This window comes from Aquarana catesbeiana, linkage group LG04 (genome assembly GCF_042186555.1).
Source record: "Aquarana catesbeiana isolate 2022-GZ linkage group LG04, ASM4218655v1, whole genome shotgun sequence".
NCBI classification, from domain to species: Eukaryota; Metazoa; Chordata; class Amphibia; order Anura; family Ranidae; genus Aquarana; species Aquarana catesbeiana.
The window spans coordinates 137,784,629-137,808,280 of NC_133327.1; the positions used below are offsets into that span (position 1 = coordinate 137,784,629).

Below are 23,652 nucleotides of genomic sequence, written 5' to 3' on the forward strand. Positions count from 1 at the left end.
GTGCAGGGTGACTTATGTGTACCAAAGGACACAGCTACGTCTGTGGCCCTGTCAGCCGCATCCCCCCATCTTTAGAGTCTCCCGCACCGCAGTAACAAGTGCGTCCACCAGTGCTTTTTCACTTGCTGCTGAGACCACAGAGGACTCATCCTCACTATGGACGGGTCAGGGGGCGAGATATTGAATCCCCTGGATGGGCCACGTCCCCGGCGGCATCAGGCTCAGAATCAGATGAGACAGACTGAGCAGGGAAAGGCGGGGGACGCTTCCTCCCGGGTCTTTGCCCACATGCTGCTTCCACCTGGGATACTAATGACTCAAGGACCGCCATCAGCGCAACCATGGGAAGCTGGGGTTCCGAGGGACCTGCCACCTCCAAGAGGGGATCAGTGGGTGAGATATGACCCTGAGGCTCCATAAGGAAGAAGACCCTGTAGTACAAAGGAACTTTGGCACCACTAAAGGACACCCCAATGGCCAGGGTACCTATCAGCAGAGAGGGAGATACACAAAGACCCCCAAAGACTCACCCTACCAAAAACGGAGGAGCGCCGCAATTCGGACCCAGCAACACCAATGTCGGCGTCCATTTCATATATCCCAGGACAGGAAGAGAAGCATAGGGGATGAAGAGGAGGAGCTCTGGCATCTCCACGAGGTTCTGGCCGTCACTAGTGTCTCACAAGACTAATGAAAAATGGCTGCCATGACATCATCAGCTGCAAAACATTGCCGCCACCTGGAGACCAGCGGAAAATGGCCGCCGTGACCTCATCGGCTACACAAACATGGCCTCCAGTCGGAGACCAGCCAGACCAAGAGAAAATGGCCGCCGTGATGTCATCAGACCACCCAAAAATGGCCACCGGCCGTTTGACATGCAAAAGCATACTGCCAGGATCCTCTCTGTGCCTTCCACATTGCTGAACCCTCTGCAAGGGGACCCCCTTCCAAAAAGGTACTGTACCACCAGGCAGGGTGAACATTTAAGGGGACACCGCTGTGCCCTCTGCACTGGGTCCCCCAAACCGCACACTACCTCACACTGCACACACAGCAGGGCATGCACCTAGGGGTCTCCGCTGCACCCTCTGCACGGGAACCCCCCATACCACCAGGGCAGGACACACACCACCCAGAAGGGAAATGGCAGCGGAGATCCCCAGGGGTCTCTGCTGCCTGCCCTGAGACTCCCACCAATCTGTGGGGGGAGGGGGAAGCCCAGTTTAACCAGGGGACTTTTGGGTGGGAACAGAACTCCTCGCCACCGAAGTGGGGGGCTGTCGGCCAAGGGACCACTACGACTCGGACCAGAGCCCGTTTGTATGTGACCCTGTGAGACATTTCACTCACGGGTCAGCCTCTGTCCATTGAGGCTATGTCGTGTCTGACCTAGCGCGTAGCTGCGGTCTGACCACGCTTGCTGGCTGGACTGGGGAGACCACTGGATCTAGATTATCCAGCCTGTCGCCCAGCCCGGCAGTTGATTGCAGATCTCCCAGGAGAAAATGCATGGAAAAAAAGAGACAAAAAGTAAAATTTGCTAGGACCAAAAGATCCCAGCAAGGAGCTAGGTCCTTACTCCTGACTAGACAGAAAAAACTGAATACCTAGAGTAGGGTGGGGGTTATATACTGACTGAGGACAGCCCATGGGCATAGCCAGGTGTTTATTGTTCTGCCTAGTCCTACTCTGCAGAGGCGATATAACCTAATGGTCAAGATAAAGGAGGCGCTGTGTCCGTTGAACGAAAGAAAAATAAGACTTACTGTGATTTTCGGGGAGGGCTGCAATATAAGCCTTACCCCAAAAATAAGCCCTAGTGTAAAGTGGTTGTAAAATCCTAGAATCCACTCTATTACAGTATTATGTATCACTATATATCATAATATATCAGTATTATATCATCAGTATTGTGCTGTCCCCCCTCTACATTGTAAAGTGCTGCGTAAACTGTTGGCGCTATATAAATCGTGTATAATAATATCACGTAGACTGTGTATGTTTCTGTAGTCGAATATCTAATTGAGTCAAATACCTTCAGTACACCGCCGCTTGGTGCTCAGCTGACCTTCTGCTTTCCTCTTCTTCTCCTAGCTGTCAGCGGGGGATCTCGCGCCCCCCCCCCCGCCCCCTCTGCAGTGCTCGGGGCGGGGAATAGAGCCCCGGCGGGTCACAGAAGCAAAAGGTACTTGGCACAATTATATTACAGAAACATACACAGTTTACATGATATAATACTGTAATAGAGTGGATTCTAGGATTTTACAACCACTTTTACACGGTTCCACTGGGGATTCCTGACATGCAGGGAGGGAGAGGGGGAGAGAAGACAGCACATGACATGGTAAGACCTACCTCGAAAATAAGCCCTACTGTGTCTTTTGTTGCCAAAATATAAGACCTGGGCTTATTTTTCGGGGAAACGGGATACTTTCACATTCTCCTCCTGGGCTCCTATTATCTATTCCTAGAACTGCACACTGCCCTCATCCTGAAAACTTTTCTCTACTGTCTGCCAGGCTCTGTTCTGCCCCACTGATCACCATTCTTTAATTGATATCCAGTTTGAAACTGCTTGTTGCAAATCTTTATCCATTCTGATTGCAATGTGAATTCATGTGATGAGTCATTGTGCAAAAATGTCTACTCCAAGGACTTAAAGTTACATTAAAAATGAGAATTGAAAATACGAAGAGAACTGGAGTTTTAACTAATAGGAAACCAATCCGATTTCACCATTTATTTTTGTGCAAACAGTAAACAAGACTTTGGTTGGTTACTGTGGGGTATAACTGCAACGGGGTACTATTTTTCATCTTTTCTGTTTTAATGGATCAACCCTATAACATCTTAAAATGTATTTATAGTTCAAACTTTTTTTTTTCCAGTTTTATATAGATAAAGTAAGGAAAGTTTAGAATGGGGGTCTACAATAGGCCTATCTATCCAACATGATCTACCCATCGATCACCACCATGCTGGGGCATGGAAAGGTTTGGAAGGGGTTTTAGAACCCGTCAGTTTTTCCTTTTTTTTTTTTGCTATCTGTGGCCCATTCAGGGCATTCCTGCACTTCCTATCCTGGCGACAACATTTTCACCTGAAGAAGAAGTGAAATCTTTCTAACAGGTACATAATGACAATAAAAAATACTTTGGCTAGAGGGCTCTCTCCTCAGCATTGACCTTCATAGGGAAATAGGGCTGTCATATGGGATAGAACAGATATCATCAAATCTCACCTCATCTTCTGTTGGCTCAGAACTCTGAGATAGCCATGGGATATCTGTGAGTTTTCGCAGCTCTTGCTCTGTGTTACTGAGCGATGTCATCAGCTGTTCCTTCTGAGGGGGATCCAAGAGCTACAGAGCAAGAGCATGAGATCAAGTCAAGATTTTTTTTTTAACTTCTTCTTTACATGTAAATTTCTACCCATCTGTAATTATGTCTATGCTCATGAAAAACATTGTCATAAAAGAATATATGCATAAAATTTGAATTTAGTAGAAACATTAGTAAAGCAACTAAAACTGAAAAAATGTAAATAGAATAAACATAACATCACTTTATAAACAAACTTCAGTATGGTGAGACGAATGTCATTACTCACCAATGCCATTTTTCCCTTAAGTAGCAGTTCTGTCTCATTCAATAAAGCTCGGACATTTGTTACCATTTCCATAACATGATTGCAGCTTAGGCCCTGTGACAACACAATTATTGTTATACATTGCTACATAATTACCTACAATAGAACATACAGTATGCAGTTCCGGATTAGATAACAGGAGACAACCTGATTTATAATGCTTGTAACAGACATCAAGTGTTTACCTGGCATCTGCTAATACTGGGTGCCAATAGTGCAGACCAACAAGTAAAGTTCTATATCGTGACAGATTCAAGGGTGGCAGCCAGGATTGGAAGTCACAAAACTAAAAACTGTATATATACATATATCAAATATCAAAATAGATAGTAATACACACCTGAAAAAATATAAGGTTAACCATTTAAGCTTCACAATTTTATATATCCACCCCTCCCCATGGGCCAAGGCAATTTTTAGATTTCTGCTATGGGCCTGTTGAATCAGTGATAACTTTGTCATTACTTAAAGTAACAAAAAGGAAAAAAACTTTATTTTTTTTTTTTTTTAAGACTAATGAAGCCTTTAATGCAGTCTTGCAAAAAATACTTAACAAGAGGAGCTCCAGGCTCCTGCAGAAAAAAATAACAGTCAGCAGCTACAAATACTGTAGCTGCTGACTTTTAATGTCTGTGAACAAGGGGATCCAGAAGGGATTCATCTTCCAGTGAAGGGGGAGCTTAACTGTATTGAAGTTTAGACTAAGCTGTACAGGAGAGTGATCAGAGAGACCTCTGGCAAGATAGGAAACCGTGGGGTCATATGTATGTTGTAGGGTGTTACCCATGGCAAAGTCTATACGGGACAGGGAGGAATTAGTTAATGAATGACAGGAAAATTGCACTTTGAGAGGAAATTTACACCTCCAGAGATCAAACAACCCAATCTCTGTCACATATTTAGTCAGAGTTGTACATGCTCTGGGGCCCTGTGGCAGTACTTCCTGTGCACGTCAAGAGACGTATCCAGAGCACTATTGAAATCCCCCAGAACATAAACCAGAACCTGAGGGTGTTTAGCTAAAAACATGGAAAGACATTGTAACACCGTTAAATTAAATGGTGGAGGTATATAAACATTTGCAATCACACATGCATGCGATTCCCAAGTACCCATTAAAAAAATAAATCTACCCTCAGTATCAATTAGTGCATCAATTTTTGTAAATGAGGTAGTCCTGGAAAATAACACACTGACACCGCTAGAGTAACGGGTATGTGTAGAATGAAATTAAGTGGGGTACTTCCTAAGGTGCAGTATGTTAGTGGTGTCCTTGGTAAGGTGTGTCTCTTGTAGGCGTATGACCGTAGGAGCTTGGTGCGAAAGAGATGTAAAAACGGCAGTTCTTTTTTTGGGGTCATTCAGGCCTCTCACATTCCAGGAGAGGATTGAGTCAGTTCGATTACTCATGGTCCTGTATACTCAAGAGGGACCTATATCCCTGTATGGTGCTCCTGTGACAGCCCCAATTGGGCAGTGTGGCCAGTTCTCCAAAATGTAGACAGTACGTCAGGTATGAAGTGCTAGCTATCCTGCTCTTAAGTTCAGTTTCCAGTGAAAAACAGAATAATAGTGTAAGTCAAAGCCCAATCAATCCGGGCTGGTAAACAAACAAAAAAGAAAAATTAACCATGAACTTAGGAGTTCCCATTGGAACGCCTTTCGCTGATGCCCTGCAGGGCTAGTTGGGGCTAGTTGGGGCTAGTTGGGGGGTAATAACGAGGGCTGGGATCTCGTGCCCTTATAGTCAAAACACAAGGGTTCCTTGTAATAAATGAGAGGTAACAAAAAAGTCAACTGTGCCTCTCCGTGAGCTCCTTTTCTAGCAAGGTAAGCTTAAAGTATGCAGGTTGTGCGATTCTTTAGCCTGGTTCATGTCCCCAAGCAGCTCCCTGCAGTTGCCTCTCATGGCGGTCAAGCCAGTTAGTAGCCATCGTCGGCTTTTCAAAAAAAGTGTACCGATCCATCAGCCACGTAGTTTGGCAGGGTAAAGCATGGAATATATTCCATGGGGACAGCACAGTGGTGTAGTGGGTAGCACTCTCACCTAGCAGTAAAAAGGGTCGCTGGTTCAAATCCCAACCACGACACTACCTGCCTGGAGTTTGCATGTTCTCCCTGTGCCTGCGAGGGTTTCCTCCCACACTCCAAAGACATGTTGGTAGGTTAATTGGCTTCTGTTCAAAAATTGGCCCTAGTATATGAATGTGAGTTGGGGACCTTGGATTGTGGGCTCCTTGAGGGCAGGGACCAATGTGGGTTTACGATGTATGTGTGGAGTGCTGCGTGAATTGGCAGCGCTATATGGGTACCTTAAATAAATAGGGGACGATTGTAGATACGCACCCACACTCACTCAGGTTGAACTGGATGGACTGGTGTCTTTATTCAACCTTACTAACTATGTAACTATTACTGGAACTGCATGCATTCTCTTTTCACCTCTGTGAATTTTGCCCTCTGTTTTTGAACAGCAGCCGAGAAATCTGGGTATATGGACACTCTGGAACCTTGTATTTCCATATCAGCCTTCTGTCTAGCCAGATGGAGAATAAAGTCTCTATCCTTGTAGTGTAAGAGCTTTAGTAAAAATGGTCTGTCATTGCCCCCTGGTGGAGGTGGTCGGGTAGGCACTCTATGGGCTCTTTCTACAGAGAAAATTTGAGTGAGATTATTTCTTCCAAACGTGTCAGCTAGCCAGGTTTCAATGAAAACAGTAGGGTGTTTTCCTTCAGACTTCTCAGGCATACCGACAATACGGATATTAGATCTTCTAAGCCTGTTCTCCATGTCCTCAACTCTAGGTGCTGTTTTAGTGGTCTTAGCTGATGTTATGCGAACTTCCTGAGTAAGAGGGGTCAATTCATCCTCAAGTGAGTTCACCCGTCCCTCCAAAGAAGTGGCCCTTTCTCTGATTTTCTGCATGTCCTGTCTGATATGCAGTATGCCTTCCTTCATATTCTTAACTTCAGCTGACAGTTCAGTAAGAGAGGAGCCATAAGTGTGTACTGCTGTGAGTATGACCTGTAGAGAAGGCTTACTGTGCTCAGTATCAGAGGGGCTAGCTATGCCAGGAGTAGGGAGGGGGAGGATGACGTACTCACTGCGGTCAGCTGCTGGCTTTTAATATTGGGACACTTGTCTGTCCAGGAATCCAGCGGTGACTTCATCCGAGCCATTTTTTCAATCGGCTATCGGGTGCTAGTGCCGCTATCTCCACTAAGGGAAACCGCCAGTGAAGCCTTGCAGCTTCACAGCCCGTTCCCTACTGGGCATGCGTGAAGCTCGCTGCTCTCTCTGATTGGGCCGGCCGCAGGGAAAGGAGGAGGGGGGCCCGAACTTCTAGCTGAGTTCACCATGGCAAACTCAGCCAGAAGTGGGTACCTGTCGAAACCAGGTACCTGCTCCCCCCCAAAAGGTGGCAAATGTGTAAGCGTAGGGGGGAGGAGGCAGACATGCAGAGCTTCCTCTTTGGGTGGAGCTCTGCTATAAATGCATAACACATATGCCCCGTACACATGGTCGGACATTGATCAGACATTCCGACAACAAAATCCTAGGATTTTTTCCGACGGATGCTGGCTCAAACTTGTCTTGCATACACACGGTCAAACAAAGTTGTTGGAAAATCCAATCATTCTGAACACGGTGACGTAAAACACGTACATCGGGACTATAAACGGGGCAGTAGCCAATAGCTTTCACCTCTTTATTTATTCTGAGCATGCGTGGCACTTTGTGCATTGGATTTGTGTACCCACGATCGGAAATTCCGACAACGGATTTTGTTATCGGAAAATTTTATAGCCTGCTCTCAAACTTTGTGTGTCGGGAAATCCGATGGAAAATGTGTGATGGAGCCTACACACGGTCGGAATTTCCGACAACAAGGTCCTATCACACATTTTCCGTCTGAAAATCACTCTGTGTTTACATGGCAATAAACATCAATGTAATAAAAAAAATATGTAGTTTTACCCTCCATAGTAATGGGCTTAGGGGGATATCCCCTGCATGACCATTATAAAGCATATTCAAAGACATAACAGACATTACCTCTGAGGACTATGTAAGACTAAGATAACAGACATTACCTCTGAGTTCTTGTTGTAGACATTCTCCATTGACTTTGAGCTTGCATTGACAGCATGAGCCAGCTCCTGCTCTATACTCTGATGAGAGACCGCTATTTCTTTAATGCTGCAAACACAATTTACAATTTTGTTTATTCCACTGCCTCTAGTTGCTCTAAGTCTGTATATATGTAATAAAAGAAAAACCATCAGTTCTTTTAAAATTTTTAGTAATAAACACATTAATATTAAAGCCCAACTGCGGGTGAAAAAGTTTTCCCATGCAGTGGGGCTGTGCCTGCACTGCACGAGTCAACTGCTTCTTTTGTCTAGGGGTGAGCAGAAAGCTTATACTTATCCAATCCTTCATTCCACCAGAAAATGTAGCTCCCCTAAAATCCAGCGGTGGACTGTTCCTAGTCTATGGAGCCTGCTCTGGGTTTGACGACATCAGGAACAGTCCAAAATTCAAGAGCGCTGGAGAGCGGGGTGCCAGTCTTGTGCTGGGAGTATCAGAAGATTAGGTTAGTAAATCTCCTTTTTCCTCTCCCTTAGAAAAGAAAATAAGCTATTAAGCGATGCAGCACGGGCACAGCCTCACTGCATGGGAAAACTTTTTTTGCCTGGCGATGTGATTTAAAATTAACTCCGCAATTTAAGGTCTATATTTATATTTTAATGTTCACAATATGCATGCATATATACAGTACATTAAAGTGGTAATAAACTTTACATTTTTATTTTAACCTACAGGTAAGCTTATACTAAAGATTACCTGTAGGTTAAATTAATATCTCCTAAACGTGCACCGTTTAGGAGATATTCTAGGGAGCAGCAGGCGGTGGCGTCAGCAGCGCATGCGCTTTGAAGGAACGGCATACTCGTGCCGTTCCTTCAGAGCCCTGTGCTGTAAATAGTGACTTCCGCACACATGCATGAGAGTGACATCTTGCGGCTCGGCCATTGGGTGAAGATGGAAGCCCTGTCAGCGGTGACAGGGTCCCGCTGGAGGGCTTTGTTTCAAGGTAAGCCTTCCATAATGTGCTAATATGTAATGTTTACTAGCACATTATGCCTTTAACTTGCAGGGTTTTTTTGTTGTAAACTTTACTACCGCTTTCACTGTATAAATGAATACACTGCATAGACTTGTTAAAGTAATTCTGATAAACTAAACTGCCCCCTGCGTAAACTAAACTGCCCCCTGAGTAGTATCATAAGGTACCAGATGATACCCAACACCCTGACAGCAACCCCCCTCCAAAAAATAAAACAAAGACAAACATAGGCTCTGGTGTACTAATAAATAAAAACAACCTCTGTACTGGAATTAATACTTCTAGAAGCCACAAATGACACAAAGACAATGTTCACAAGGTTCTAGCAAAATCTCACCAGTGAATGAGGGCACCAGCAGCTTGGCCAAACCGAGACACCTGTGCTGCCTCCTCATCAGAGAGCACTTCTGGGTGTAAAGATGTAGCAGTGAGAGTGGAGGTGGTTTGCCTTGACAAATCACATTTCTGCTTATCTTCCCAAGATTTTAAGGTGCTTTCAAAGGCCTGAAAAAGATATAAAATTACAAGATTGCCGCTATAGGTCGTAGCTGAAGGTGGTGCAGGCTCCTGCAGATATTTGCACGCACCCCTAGAAGTTTGCAACTATTGTAGCCTAGGATCACTTGAATACAGAAGCATATCTGTGAAAGGTGAGGGAATATACGTACCTTTCTGGCAGCCCATGGGATGAAAAACTGCAGCTTCCCCGCTTACCTTTTTTTTTTTTTTTTTTTTTAGCAGGTATGCTTTTGTATAAAAGTGCCCCTTAACCTTACCTAAAGAAAAGCTGAAAAGCAGACTGGTTGTTATGGACTACATCATAATCACATCACAATCATGAGGTCTTTATGTGTTCAGGTGTATGAATACCCTTTCCATATTCGAAAAACCATAAATGCTGACAGAATTACCCTGTCTCGCGTGAGGGTTTGTGTCCTGTTCTTGTGCACTATACGGATATAACCTGGTGGTTGAATCCAAGCCTCTCCATCAACTTGCACAGGGACCCCTTCCTCACCGAGCACAGTGATTTTCACCATTCGGCACTACAGAAGAATAAAATTTGAAAATTAAAATTTATTTAATATGACGCTTTACTGAATTTCCAACAAGTACAAATCAAGTTATTTTAAAAGTGAGTCGAAAAGTAATTTTGACTTTTAAATTTTGATTTGTCCTGGTATTGTTATAGCTCAGCAATTAAAGCAAATCAGCCAGTATAACCTTTCCCCTTTACCTTTGTCCACAGGCCTTTGAGGGCTGTACTGGTGTCAAAAAAAAAACTTCCATATATTCAGAATTCCTTCTATTGTCTGATAATGACACCTGCTAACACATGGCTGTCTATGTATAAAGTTATATTAATAAAAAGCCTCCCTGGTATGCCTTCTGCAGAAGTCCTTTGGACTTTTCCATTTCAAACTCATATTAGACCTACATTTTTCAGTATTTTCTTTTTATTTATTTATTTTTTTATTTCTGACGCTGCTTATTATATATTCATTAGGTGTATTTATATGCTATCTGATCACTTCATATTTTTTGTACTGAATAACATTTCTTTGGTTTTTATTTTAATGTAAGGTTAAAAATATATTATATATTGTATAGCTGTACTGTATTTGCATAACATATTTTACATCCTGGCTCTGTTTTACTGTTATTGTAGTAGCAGTAGGGTGCAGTTGTGCTGTCCTCTTACCCTGTTTCCCCCAAAATAAGACCCAGCGTGATTGTTGGTGATGGCTGCAATATAAGCCCTACCCCCCAAATAAGCCCTAGTTTAAGTCCTTGTAGGTCTTATTTTCAAGGTAGGGCTTATTTTCGGGGAAACAGGGTAGGGCTTATTTGGGGGGTAGGGCTTATATTGCAGCCGTCACTGACAATCACGCTAGGTCTTATTTTTGGGGAAACAGGGTAATTACTTAGATAATTTAGCTGCCTACAGTGTTATTTGTTTTTAATGAGTGGGACATTGTGAAAAGGAGCAGTAAAACACAACCACTGTGTAGTCATAAAATAAAAAAACTTGTTGCTATATCTGCATCAAAACAGGGGATTTAGGTGCATTTTTGTCAATATTAATTTATATACTAGTTTATGAAAATATTTTATGGTATTAATACAGTTGACATAAAAACTGTATTTTTAAATAAATATCTGCTACAGAGTGCTTTGATGCTTCAGTATGCGTAGTACACAATGGCCTGACTGGCCAGCACCAGCTCTTCTTCAGCACATTCAGCTGTATTTGTAAAAACAGACTCTGCAAACTATCAGCACAGCAGTAAACCTGATGAGATCAGGAACTAACTCACTATCCACATACTGGCTACAAATGGTAAATAAGAAACATATATCCATGTAGCAATGTCAGTTAAGTGTTACCTGAGCAATCCGGTGATGTTGTAGCTTAATGACCCTGGATACTGCCATCTGCATACTGCCAAATACAGCAACCACCTCCAAGATCTTATCATCAAAGGAAGGTGCAGCAAATGTCTGCAGAAAGAAGGGAATAAAATATTTATAACAGTCACACAATAAAGATGCACTCCAGATGATCAATAACATTACAAGAAACTTACATCATCTTCTTTGTTGCCTCCCCAGAAGTTTGTGCCGCCAGCGTAACTGGGAATGTTCAGTACAGCAATTCCTTGCAGGCTGGGTAGGGGAATGGGCACTCCATCACACTGCGGGGGATATGGGGGTAAGTGGAAGTAGACACGCACATCCACTGAGAAAGAAAGAGACAGACATCTAAAAGAAGAGAGACAGACACAACCAGTGTTAGGGACAGACACAGAGACACACGAGATGAAGAAACACAGTTTACAGGGACTCCAGACAGACAGAAGATGGTGAGAAGCAGTGATGTGAGTTGAGTGAGATGCATGTGAAATAAAAGTGGAAGCTGAGTCATGTAAGCGGCCTGTCACTAAATACTAAAGTCATGTCAATGTATAGTGGATGTACAATGTTACATCCAAAAGAGTTGGCACACTGAAAAATCTACATAAAAACAGAATGCAATGATTTGCAAATCTCATAAATCCATGTTTTATTGACAATAGAAAACATCAGATGTTTAACCTGAAAAAATTTACCATGTTAAGAAAAATATATAAGGTAAGTTGGAAATTGATGGCAGTAACATGACTCAAAAAAGTTGGGACAGCGACCACAGTATTCTTTTAACTCTCTGTAAACGTCTGGGAACTAAGGAGACCAGTTTTGGGAGAGTAAATTTTGTCCCAATATTGCCTGATATAGGATTCTAACTGCTCAACAGTGCTGGGTTGTCTTTGTTGGATTTTGCATTTCAAGATGCACCAAATATTTTCAAATGGTGAAAGGTCTGGACTGTAGGCGGGCCAGTTAAGCACTCAGATTCTTCTACTACGAAGCCATGCTGTTGTCCTATATGCAGTATGCACATACTATATGTAATATCAAAGCTATACTTCATAGATCAGCACATATTTTAGACTTCAAGCAGAGTGTGCTCTCCAAGATTAGTTCACGTCAAGCCACAAACAAATACAGCAAAAGGAAAAGAATGGAGGACACAGGAAAGGACATACAAAAGAGACAGATACAGGAGTAAACAGATAGGTAATGAAGACTGCAGTTCTCACCTCTAGAAGTACTTTCTGTTCCAGGTTCTTGTACGTTCTCTGTAGCAGCTCTTTGGTCCCCAGTACACCGTACCACATCATGTTCTTTGTGCGACTTCTTCCATCAAAGATAAGTAGATCAGATAAACTAGCATACAGGTGCAGCTCATAAAATTAGAATATCATCAAAAAGTTAATATTTTATATAGATGCGTTAAACACAGAGTGAAATATTTCAAGCATTTCTTTTTTTTTATTTTGATGATTATGGCTTACACAGCTAGTGAAAACCCAAAATTCAGTATCTGAGAAAATTAGAATATTACAAAAGACCGATGGAAAAAAGGTTTTTAATGCAGAAATGTTAACTTACTGAAAAGTATGTCTATGCACGGTATAGTATGCAATATACCAATACTTATGAATTACTGCATCAATGTGGCGTGGCATGGAGACGATCAGCCTGTGGCACTGCTGGGGTGTTATGGAAGACCAGGTTGCTTTGAAAGCGGCATCCAGCTCGTCTGCATTGTTGGGTCTGGTGTCTCATCTTCCTCATTCTCAACAAAACCCCACAGATTCTCTATGGGATTTAGGGCATGCGAGTTTGCTGACCAATCAAGCACAGTGATACCATGATCATTAAACCAGGTATGGGTACTTTTTGGCAGTGTGGGCAGGTGCCAAGCCTTACTGGAAAATTATATTAGCATCTCCATACAGCTGATCAGCAGAGGGGAGCATGAAGTGCTCTAGAATTTTCTGGTAGAGGGCTATGCTGACTTTGGACTTGATAAAACACAATGGACCAACACCAGCAGATGACATTGCTCCCAAATCATCACAGACTGTGGAAAACTTAACATTTCATTTGGAAATCAAGGTCTCAGAGTCTGGAGGAAGAGTGGAGAGGCACAGAATCCAAGTTGCATGGGGTCCAGTGTAAAGTTTCCATAGTCAGTGATGATTGGGGAGCCATGTCACCTGCTGGTGGTGGTCCACTGTGTTTTATCAAGTCCAAAGTCAGTGTAGCCCTGTACCAGGAAATTCTAGAGCACTTCATGCTTCCCTCTGCTGACCAGCTTTATAGAGATGCTCATTTCATTTTCCAGCTGGACTTGGCACCTGCCCACACTGGCAAAAGTACCAATATCTGGTTTAATGATCATGGTATCACTGTGCTTGATTGGCCAGAAAACTCATCTGACCTAAACGCCACAGAGAATCTGTGGGGTATTGTCAAGGGGAAGATGAGACACCAGACCCAACAATGCAGATGAGCTGAAGACCGCTATCAAAGAAACCTGGGCTTCCATAACACCTCAACAGTGCCACAGGCTGATCGCCTCCATGCCACGCCTCATTGATGCAGTAATTCATACAAAAGGTGCCCCAACCAAGTATTGGTATAGTGCTTACTATACTGTACATGGACATACTTTTCAGTAAGCCAACATTTCCGTATTAAAAATCTTTTTTTTTATTGGTCTTATATAAAATATTCAAATATTCTGAGATACTAAATTTTGGGTTTCACTAGCTGTAAGCCATAATCATCAAAATTTAAAAAAAAAGAAATGCTTGAAATATATTATGTGTGTAACGCATCTATATAATATATGAGTTTCACTTTTTGAACTGAATTACTGAAATAAATTAACTTTTTGATGATATTCAAATTTTTCGAGATGCACTTGTATATGACGATAATTATCTCACCGCTGTCAGCTTTACTTTAAATTACCTGCATTTCTTGGGGTGCTCATCCCTTTTGTTGTTAAAATCCAAAGAAATTTTTGCATCCAGTCCAATCCCAAAGTAATTGTTCATTACACATCTTTCTGTGTAACAATTCCTGACAAAGAAGAAACCAAAATGTAATTTTCAGCAGGTGTTTGTTCTAGTAAACATATCCGAAAATACGTTTTAATTTGGCTTTTAGTTTTTCTGTATGCATGCTGGATCTTTTTTTTTTCCATGGTACGATTTTAAAAACATTAATTTATACTGTTATTATTAATTATTATAAGACAATTTGAAAAAGACAAGGTGTAAAGGTTTTCAAAGTAAATGTAAATGTCACCTCGAATGCATAGACACACCCCTAATTTTCAGGAGTTCTCAGGTCATTGGCATCCCAATAAAGGTACAAGGTTCTTAACACATTCAGATTTTGCACTCCCCACCCATTTCATTCCTTCACTGGAGTCAGCAATCCTACCCATGTGTACGTTCTGTGTCAAATGGTGGCACAGCTTACAAAAGGGTTAATGAGGTCCTCCTAGCTTCTGGGTCTAACCACTGCTCACTCAGGCCTGAGCACTGCATCCAGGCAGGAGGTCATAATCTTGGGGTGTGGGTATGCTTTTCAAAAACTTACTTTACATTTGTATTAAATTTATTCTGAGATGTTCATGTCCCTTTAGTTCTTTTGTGGAATTGTTCAACAAAATCTTTGTACTCCTGCATTTTTTGGCTTAAAATGTTTATATAGTGGGATCTCTGTGATCCTTCACTTGGCTGATCCACCCACCAAGGCACTTGCTTGTCATGAGGCCTTGTGGAGTCTCAGATATCTTGCAGAGAATCAAACTTCCCAGAATCTCTAGCAATGATGAGTATACTTGGTCATGATTTTAGATACCAGCTCAGCCAGAGTCTAGCATCTTTCCCATCCAGCCAATTGTCTTATAGCGGCAGGATACCCAGCTCTGCAAATACCACAACTCTGTTTGACTGTGTGCAAGTTTCTATGGCTGATGGCTTTCTCCTCTGAGGCAATTCCCTCCAACCAAGTCACTCCAAAAAGCAATCCTTCTTTAGTAAAAATAGTCGTTTTTCTCCCTGAACAGCAAGACCAGGCACTCCCCCTATGGTGTCTATGGGTCTCAGCATCCTGAGAGATACTGTATTTTCAAATAAGGCCGTCGATCTTTGGAGGCGTTACCCTTGCTAGTAAGCATTCTGTAGATCTAAGCCAGGGGTCAGCAACCCATGGCCCGCCACCACTAATTGTCCGGCCCGTCAGTGCCTGTGATTAATTCACGGGCATCCGACCCGCAGACATGTTCGCCGCTGTCCTCTTCATTGGACAGCAGCGAGCGGCTGGTATTACAGGGCTGGATGGGGGCGGGAACCACTGAAGTGAACTTTTTACATTAAATAGCACGTGATTGGTTGCCGGGCGATCCTGGCAACGAATCACTAGCCTGTTGATGTAAAAAGTTAACTTCAGCAGTTCTTGCCCCCATCCAGCCCTGTGATACCAGCCGCTCTCTGCTGTGCTCTACACCTGTGTAAGGTAGGAGAGTTCTACCTGCACAGTGTGTGTTTTTGTGTCCGTGGGGTGGGGTGCAGGGGGGGCAGAGGACACTATGGGGGCAGAGGACAGAGGACACTATGGGGGCAGAGGACAGAGGACACTATGGGGGCAGAGGACAGAGGACACTATGGGGGCAGAGGACAAAGGACACTATGGGGGCAGAGGACAAAGGACACTATGGGGGCAGAGGACAAAGGACACTATGGGGGCAGAGGACAGAGGACACTATGTGGGCAGAGGACAGAGGACACTATGGGGGCAGAGGACACTATGGGGGGGGGAGAGGACACTATGGGGGGGGACACTATGGGGGGGGGGAGGACACTATGGGGGGGAGAGGACACTATGGGGGGGCAGAGGACACTATGGGGGGGCAGAGGACACTATGGGGGGGCAGAGGACACTATGGGGGGGCAGAGGACACTATGGGGGCTGACCCTGTGCCAAGTCCAGATGACCATCTGGCATTGAGGACCATCAAGAGACAGATGTTGGTTCTTGTGATTTTATTCAGGGTCCCATGGTTTCAAATTCTTTAATCCATGCTTTTGTGCTTAACGTTTACTAAGATGGCTCCTATCACCAGGCCACCTATGGATCCATGTCAACATGCTACTACCTGTCTCCAGGTCCCCACCACTCTCAATCTCCTCCAGGACTTATCGCCTTTTAAACTAATCAAAATGGAATTGTTTTATTTTTATAGATCGCACCAAAAAAATCCCTCTCTCTGACCACTAGAGGGGGAGATTTACACAAGAAGCAGCAAATCAACAGATTTCCCACAATATCGCTACAAGCTGCTCATATTTGTCACTGCTCCCTGCCACATTTATAACCAGTTCTTCTCTTTAGCTTGGTATCAGTATCTGGTAAAATGCAGTTGCATACAGAAAAAAAAAGAACTGCATTTTAAATGGGTCTGGTGTAGGTTGCACAATGCTGAATACTATAGCAGACGTCATAAATTATGAGCCTGGAGAGATAAGTGGTGCCAGTATTTTACTATAGTCTCATCAGCATCACTTACAAGTCTGGCTCTGAGGTAAATGGATCAGCGCTAATAAGAAGACGGCTAATGATGGAGTTTCCAGGTAAAGATCCAGACATTCCAGCTCTCATGTCTAAAAGAAATGAAAAACAGTGGTTCAGTTTTTAGTACATGTATATAGCCATCTCAGACATTTATGGGTGAATATCTCACTTTGGTGCATGTGCTCCCGATCTGTATTAGCACCAGGGAGGGATGTAGAGGCTCCCGCACTGAGGCTGCTTTTACTGGTTGCTCTTTCTGCTTTGCCAGCTATAAAGAAAAAAAATAGTGATTTTTAAATGTTTAAAGTGGACCTAAACTCAAAAAGGGAACATTTGATATGTTAAAAGGAGCATCTAGAAACGTTAATTGTAAAAGTTTAAAGATTTGTATGATCTGGAGAGGAACCAAAATAAAATATGGTTAAAAAAAAAAAAAAGTTAATCGTGTTTAAGCAATACCCTGAAAAATATATCTTTTCTCTTGTATTTCTCCTTCTTCGTGGTGAAAGGCGTGCCTAGGCACTCCTGTCCTTACACATTCTTGTCTATCTGATGCATAAGACCTCAGGCACTGACTCTGACTCCTAGTTTTATTTGGCGTGACATTTTGTCATATCACTACTATGCTGCTCACTGTTCTTCTTGGAGAAGGCTCTGACAATTTGACATGAGTAAACAAAGTCATGCCTACAAAGATGGCCACCTCCACACATTGCAGAACAAGGCACGGTAAGTAGGTATTAGAAAAAGATCAGCTGCGGGAGGATTCCAGGGAATACTAGTGAAGAGTCCTTGGTCCACTGCCTAATATTTTTTGGACACAACGTCCAGAATCCATTTCTTCCTTAAAAAGAAGTGCAGGCAGTGGAGGTAGTGTCGCGCTACCCTTCGGACTGGTTCTGTCGGCACATTTTGGGCCTGGACTCATCGCCTGGGTCGCCCTCTGGGAAACAGCAACACCTCGGTGCATTTATGACATATATTGGTCTCACTTGCAGTTCTCTAATTGTGCATTTGTCATGCTGTGCTCTATGCTTGCACCATACTATATAAATTTGCACTCCCTGTATATGTTCTTTTGTACTAATTTCTTTTTAATGTGCATGTTCACTTTGTTCTTTACCTGTGGCCTTTTAAAGTGGTTGTAAACCATTTTTGGTGACTTTTACCTGTAGGTAAGCCTAGAATAAGAATTACCTATAGGTAATGGAAATATCTCCTAAACGTGCGCCGTTTAGGAGAAATTTCACTTGTAGTGCGCCAATGTCGTCATTGGCGCATGCGCTGTGAAGAAACGGACCACCATGCCATTTCTTCCCCCAGCGTGTGCCGTGACAGACGGCTCCTGCGCGCATGCACAGGAGCAACGTCACGCAACTCCGGCCAGTCACAGAGCCGGAGTCCGTGGCCCCAAAGGAAGAGGGACGAAGATGGACGCGGCTTGCTCAAGGGACAGCGCGGGCTTCGTTTGCAGGTAAGTGTCATATAATGGGCTAGTATGCTTTTCATTTGCAGGCCTTGCGGGGTGCAAAAGAGGAAGTAAAACCCATCGGGGTTTACTTCCTCTTTAAGTGAGGATCTTAAAGTCAGAAAGTGGCTCACTGTGATTGGCTGTCATCCTGGTTACATGTTGCCTGTACTGCTGGCTTCCAATCATAAACAAAGACCGGGTCATATGCATTACATGGTCAGCAGGAGGTTAATAAAACACAAAAATACAAACACTTCATCCAATAGATTCCTTTGAATACGCATGTTAGTATGTGAATTATAACATACATTTCTTGAAATCATAATTAAAATGTTTGTTTTTGTTTGCAAGTCATAAACAGAATACCTGACCTAGTCATATGAAAACCTAAAGCGGAACTTCACTCTCTCAATCAACATTGGCTATTTTGAATCCTTATGCTGCTAGCATTAGTAAATAGATAGGAAAGTATATCATATTTACTTGTTTTAAACGTTATTTTTACATTTCTTTAGTTACCTCCTTGTTTCCATGCCTAGACAAATGATGTCATACATCCCAGGAGCCTTCAGGAGGGGAGGAGGGTTTTTTTCCAGCTAAGCACACCCTCTTGCATGCCTGAGCTAAGGACAGATTGATTCCAGGAAGTAAATGCTACATGAACCATTTGCCCTTACTCATGATGGCGACAGCCAGAAATGCTAGGGGGTGTTTTTCAAAGCGATTTCTCAGCAAAATAAAGCATGGAGATATGGATAGATGGATTGGTTTGTGGTGCTCAGATACAGTGTAGTTCCTCCACTTTAAGTACACCCCATGGAAATTGTGGACTTTTTAAACGTATTTGAAAAGGCAAACCTTGGATCCTTGTGCAAACAGTGCCTACAGATATGTGATATACTTGAATGAAAACACTAAAAATTGCCCTTTAAAACATTCAACAAAAATATCTGCAACATTTAAAATCTGCCATTACCAAATATGGAGCTGTGCATAATCTTACACTGTTTGAGACACATGTTTGTCTTATGACCCTCATCGCTTATCCCAACTGTACAAACTGCTGGCAGCCCCCCCCCCCCCCCCTCCCTCCAGCAGGCCATGTTCCAGGATGTATATGCAAGTGGGAGGAAGACCTACCTACAAGCTATCTTGTTTGCACACAAGTCCTGCAATGCTTGCAAAAATTTAAGAAGCAGGGCTACAAGATTTTATGCCGTTGATATCTAGCCCCTGCTGGAGATGTGGCCAGGAAGAAGGTTCTTACCTGCACATCTTTTGGACCCGTTCAAAAATCTGTCCTTTTTGGGACCAGGTGTGGCAGCGAGTACTTAAGCTTACATTCATGAGTTTAGGCAATAACCCTAAAAAGGTATTTGCTTTATCCCAATAGCGTCCTGTTTTCGCAGTACAAATCCCCCCTTACGGTGCACCTATTCAATGCAGCCCAGGCCTGTGTCCCAGCTCTCTGGAAAAAGCCCATCATCCATCCTATTTCTATGTGGCTGTGCAAAATCAATGACATTGAATGCATGGAATGTCTTACAGCCTCTTTCTACCAGAGGGAGGAGAGATTTAGTGACACATGCTATCCAAGGTCGATCTTTTCCTGCGCTGATGCCTACCAGGAATCAATGTGTTCTTCAAACATGGGACACCCTTTGGGTGATCCTGACTTTTCTCCAGATCTGTTACAGAGCAGCCTAAACTTCCTACCTTTGGTATCCTTTGTGGTTTTTAGTTTCCCTGGCGCATCCTACCCTTTCTCCTCTTTACTAACTACCTTCCTCCCTTTTTTTTTCTTTCCACTTTCTTTATCTGTATTCATCTATAATCTTCTATATACACATTCTTAAAAAAAAAATAATAATAATAAAATACTTGTTTCTGGTCAAAGGACATTGGGTTTGGATGTCCCATAGGCAGCCAGCATTGAAATCTTGTTTAGTTTTCATGGAGGTTCACCACCATCTTTATTTACTTTGTAAATCACTCCTAATTGAGGTCTTGATATCATTATCTTGGACTTCCTGTACTTTTTATGCTTGGATGTATTTGCAGACCATTATCTGATTCCTCAGCTGTGTCTGAATTGCCTTGATAGAATTACTGTGGCTGTAAACTGGAATTATACACCAGTGTCTTTTGCTGAATAAAGAATTAAAAAATATATACAGCCATGGGCAAAAATATTGGCACCCCTGCATTTCTGTCAGATAATGCACCATTTGGCCAGAAAAGTGTTGACATTACAAATGTTTAGGCATTCTCATGTTTATTTCTTTTGTTTGTATCAGTATGACACAAAAAAAAAAGAAGAGAAACAAAAAGCTAAATCTGACACATTCCACGCAAAATTCCAAAAATTGACTGGCCAAAATTACTGGCACTCTCAATTTAATATTTGGTAGCACACCGCTTGGAATTAAAAAAAATGAAATCAATCGCTTCCTGTAACCATCAATGAGTTTCTTACACCTCTCTACTGAAATTTTGGACCACTCTTCATTCGCCAACTATTCCAGGTCGCTCAGATTGGAAGGGTTCCTTTTCCCAACTGCTGTTTTTAGATCTCTGCACAGGTGTTCTATGGGATTTAGATCTGGACTCATTGCTGGCCAGTTCGGTACTCTCCAGCGCTTTGTCTTAAACCATTTCTGGGTGCTTTGTGATGTGTGCTTTGGGTCATTGTCCTGCTGTAAGACCCATGACCTCTGATGGAGACCCAACTTTGACACTGGGCCCTACATTGCACCCCAGAATTTTTTGGTAGCAATTCCATAAACTTACATGAATCTGCATTTTTATTAATTCTTGAAATTGAATAAACCATGTCAATTGTATAGGTAATTTGTTCAAGTATACCACTGTTATCTGTATACACTTTTGGAATCCAGATCTAATGTTTGCCTGTGCAAATACCTTAAAAAAAGTCAACAACTTCCACAGCATGTACTTACTTTTTCACATGACTGTGTGAAATACTGGTCCATTATAGCTCACCTTCATTTAGGTTTCCTTGCACACGGTACCGATATATGAATGCCAGAAAGTTCCAAATTTGTATAGTGCCCATGTTTACATGCATATACATGTGTAAATATTCTTCTCACTTCAAGAATGCCAAATATTAAAATAATAAAATATATTCAAGTGGAAGTTTTGATATATGCACACTCGCACGAAAACACTGACCAGTAATGCAGTTTTTCAGATTTCTTACTGATCTTAACAGGGTGTTAATTTATGTTTTTTATACCTTGACCAGAACTCTACTCCTAGTAGGAAATTACCTCTGCCTGATGTTCTTATTCTGGGAAGAGCATTGCCACTATGTACATTCACAGTGCTTGCTGCACTTCGATCTTTACCATCCTCTGCAGGAAAGGACAGGTGGAAATCTTCAGTACTTTGAGCATTCTGTTCATCAACAGCTGTAATGAAAGCAACCGATGATCTATTTGCCATATTTTCTCTTAAAGTGATACTAAAGGTAAAGTTTGTTATTTAAAGAAAAATAAAAAATAAAAAAAGGCATATTTGCCCGCTCTGTGTATAGGTTTTGGACAGAGTTTTTTACCTTCATACATGTAACAAACTACTACTGGATTTAATTTAAAAAGCATGCAGGTCATATTTTTAACTTATTAAATTTATACTTTAACCACTTCCTGCCCACACTATAGCCAAAAGACGGCTACAGTGCAGGCTTCCTTTTCCGAGTAGGAGTACATGGACATCTTACAGTGATCGGGCTCAGCTGATCACAGATCTGGGTAAAGGGCCAATCACAGTGGCCCTTTACCACAAAATCAGCTGTCAGCCAATGACAGCTGATCATAGGTTATCGGCTTTTCTTTCCTCATACTGACAGCGTGAGGAGAGAAGAAGAGAACTGGCTTGTGTTAGGGACATTGGCATTGATAATCAGGGCACTAATTATCAGTGTCCTGATTATCAATGCAGTACCAACAGTGCCACCTATCAGTGCCCATCAGTGCCCCATCATCAGTGCAGTTTATCAGCGCCCATAAGTGCACCCTCCTCAGCGCACATCAGTAAAGGAGAGAAATTACCTGTTTGCAAAATGTTATACCAAACTATGAAAAATGTTTGTTTTTGGGGGTTTTTTTTTTCAAAATTTTCAGGCTTTTTTTTCCATTTGTTTAGCAAAAAAAAAACCCAGTGATGATTAAATACCACCAAATGAAAGCTCTATGTGTGTGAAAAAAATAATAAAAATTTCATATGGGTACAGTGTAGCATGATCGCACAATTGTCATTCAAAGTGTGACAGCGCTGAAAGCTGAAAATTGGCCTGAGCAGGAAGGAGGTAACAGTGGCCAGTAGGCAGGTGGTTAAGAGACTGCATTTTGTGGAATATGATGGCCCATATGTGAAAAGCAAAATGCATTACTGTAGTAGAACCAAGACAACAATAAGCCTGCCCCTTACCAACATGGAGAATTCATGAGGATTAATGTATTACCCACCTTTCTCTGCCTGCTCAATTATTTGTCGAATGGCTTTCTTCAGACTGTTGGCTCTAAGCATGAGCTGTTCACGAGGCCGAAAAGTCTGTGATCGCATTGGAGAAAGAGAAATAGCTGGAGGGCATGTGGCATTTTCTGAAGAGTCCTCAGTCTCCTCATTTATTGTAGGTGGAGGTTGGGACATAACTGACGTAGCCTGCGACTCCTCATTCAAAGTTTTCAAGAGGGAGTCCAGTTTCTCTCGAAGAACATTGCACTAAGAAAAATTTAAAGCCATTTTTAAGATTATGATTTAAAGTGTATTTTCACCTTTGAAGTCAAATTTAAGAACCCCCAATATAAGTGTATGTGTACCCATTCACACAGCATACCTAAAAATTAATTTTAGAAATATTTCTTACCTTTTGTGCTTTTTTTTTAGCTGGCCTTTGGGCAAATTGCAAGGTTTTCTAAACAATTTGAAACTGAAAATGGAGGGACAAAGTGAAGACCGAGTATCTTTGTTAGAAATGCCACACCATGATGCAAAGCATTGTGGCTGGGACAATGTGCACTCACCTGAGCAGCACCATGTCAGTTTGTAGGTGGGCAGTAAAAACACAGATCAACTGCCCGTCTTTTCAACCTCTTGGCTGCCTGTGTGAAAGGAGCCTAGGAAAGCCTTGGCTGGAAAAAAAAACACCCAACCAGAGTTCTAAAGTTTACCCACTTTATCTAAAACTCAAAGGCTATGTTCACCCTTGAAACATGTTACATCTTTACCCCGTATGGCCGTTATCCCCCTCCCTGCTGTCATAATTTGAAAATATCGCAGCCCTGCTGGGCTCTGCCTACATGGCCTCCTCATTCATTCACTGTGAATGTATGCCTACAAGTATTGTCAGCCATTGTGGCTGACGGCTTGTAGTTCTCAACGAGCTGAGAGTGCG

General features: G+C 42.5%; 1 protein-coding gene across 5 annotated transcripts in view; it reads right to left on the bottom strand.

The window, feature by feature from the left end:
- DGKD (diacylglycerol kinase delta) overlaps positions 1–23,652 on the bottom strand; it is a 169,345-nt gene that overhangs the window by 12,194 nt on the left and 133,499 nt on the right. For 4 of the 5 annotated variants that reach the window (XM_073625750.1, XM_073625748.1, XM_073625752.1 and 1 more), the window contains exons 15-27: positions 22,724–22,979; positions 21,524–21,664; positions 16,929–17,027; positions 16,755–16,848; positions 14,147–14,257; positions 12,424–12,520; positions 11,371–11,478; positions 11,171–11,284; positions 9,694–9,828; positions 9,120–9,286; positions 7,746–7,851; positions 3,613–3,705; positions 3,245–3,364 (exon numbers count right to left, since the gene is read on the bottom strand). In XM_073625750.1, the coding sequence (XP_073481851.1) occupies positions 3,245–3,364; positions 3,613–3,705; positions 7,746–7,851; positions 9,120–9,286; positions 9,694–9,828; positions 11,171–11,284; positions 11,371–11,478; positions 12,424–12,520; positions 14,147–14,257; positions 16,755–16,848; positions 16,929–17,027; positions 21,524–21,664; positions 22,724–22,979 (1,641 nt within the window). The remainder of the gene's footprint in view (positions 1–3,244; positions 3,365–3,612; positions 3,706–7,745; positions 7,852–9,119; positions 9,287–9,693; positions 9,829–11,170; positions 11,285–11,370; positions 11,479–12,423; positions 12,521–14,146; positions 14,258–16,754; positions 16,849–16,928; positions 17,028–21,523; positions 21,665–22,723; positions 22,980–23,652) is intronic. The other variant, XM_073625749.1, reaches the window with a different exon arrangement.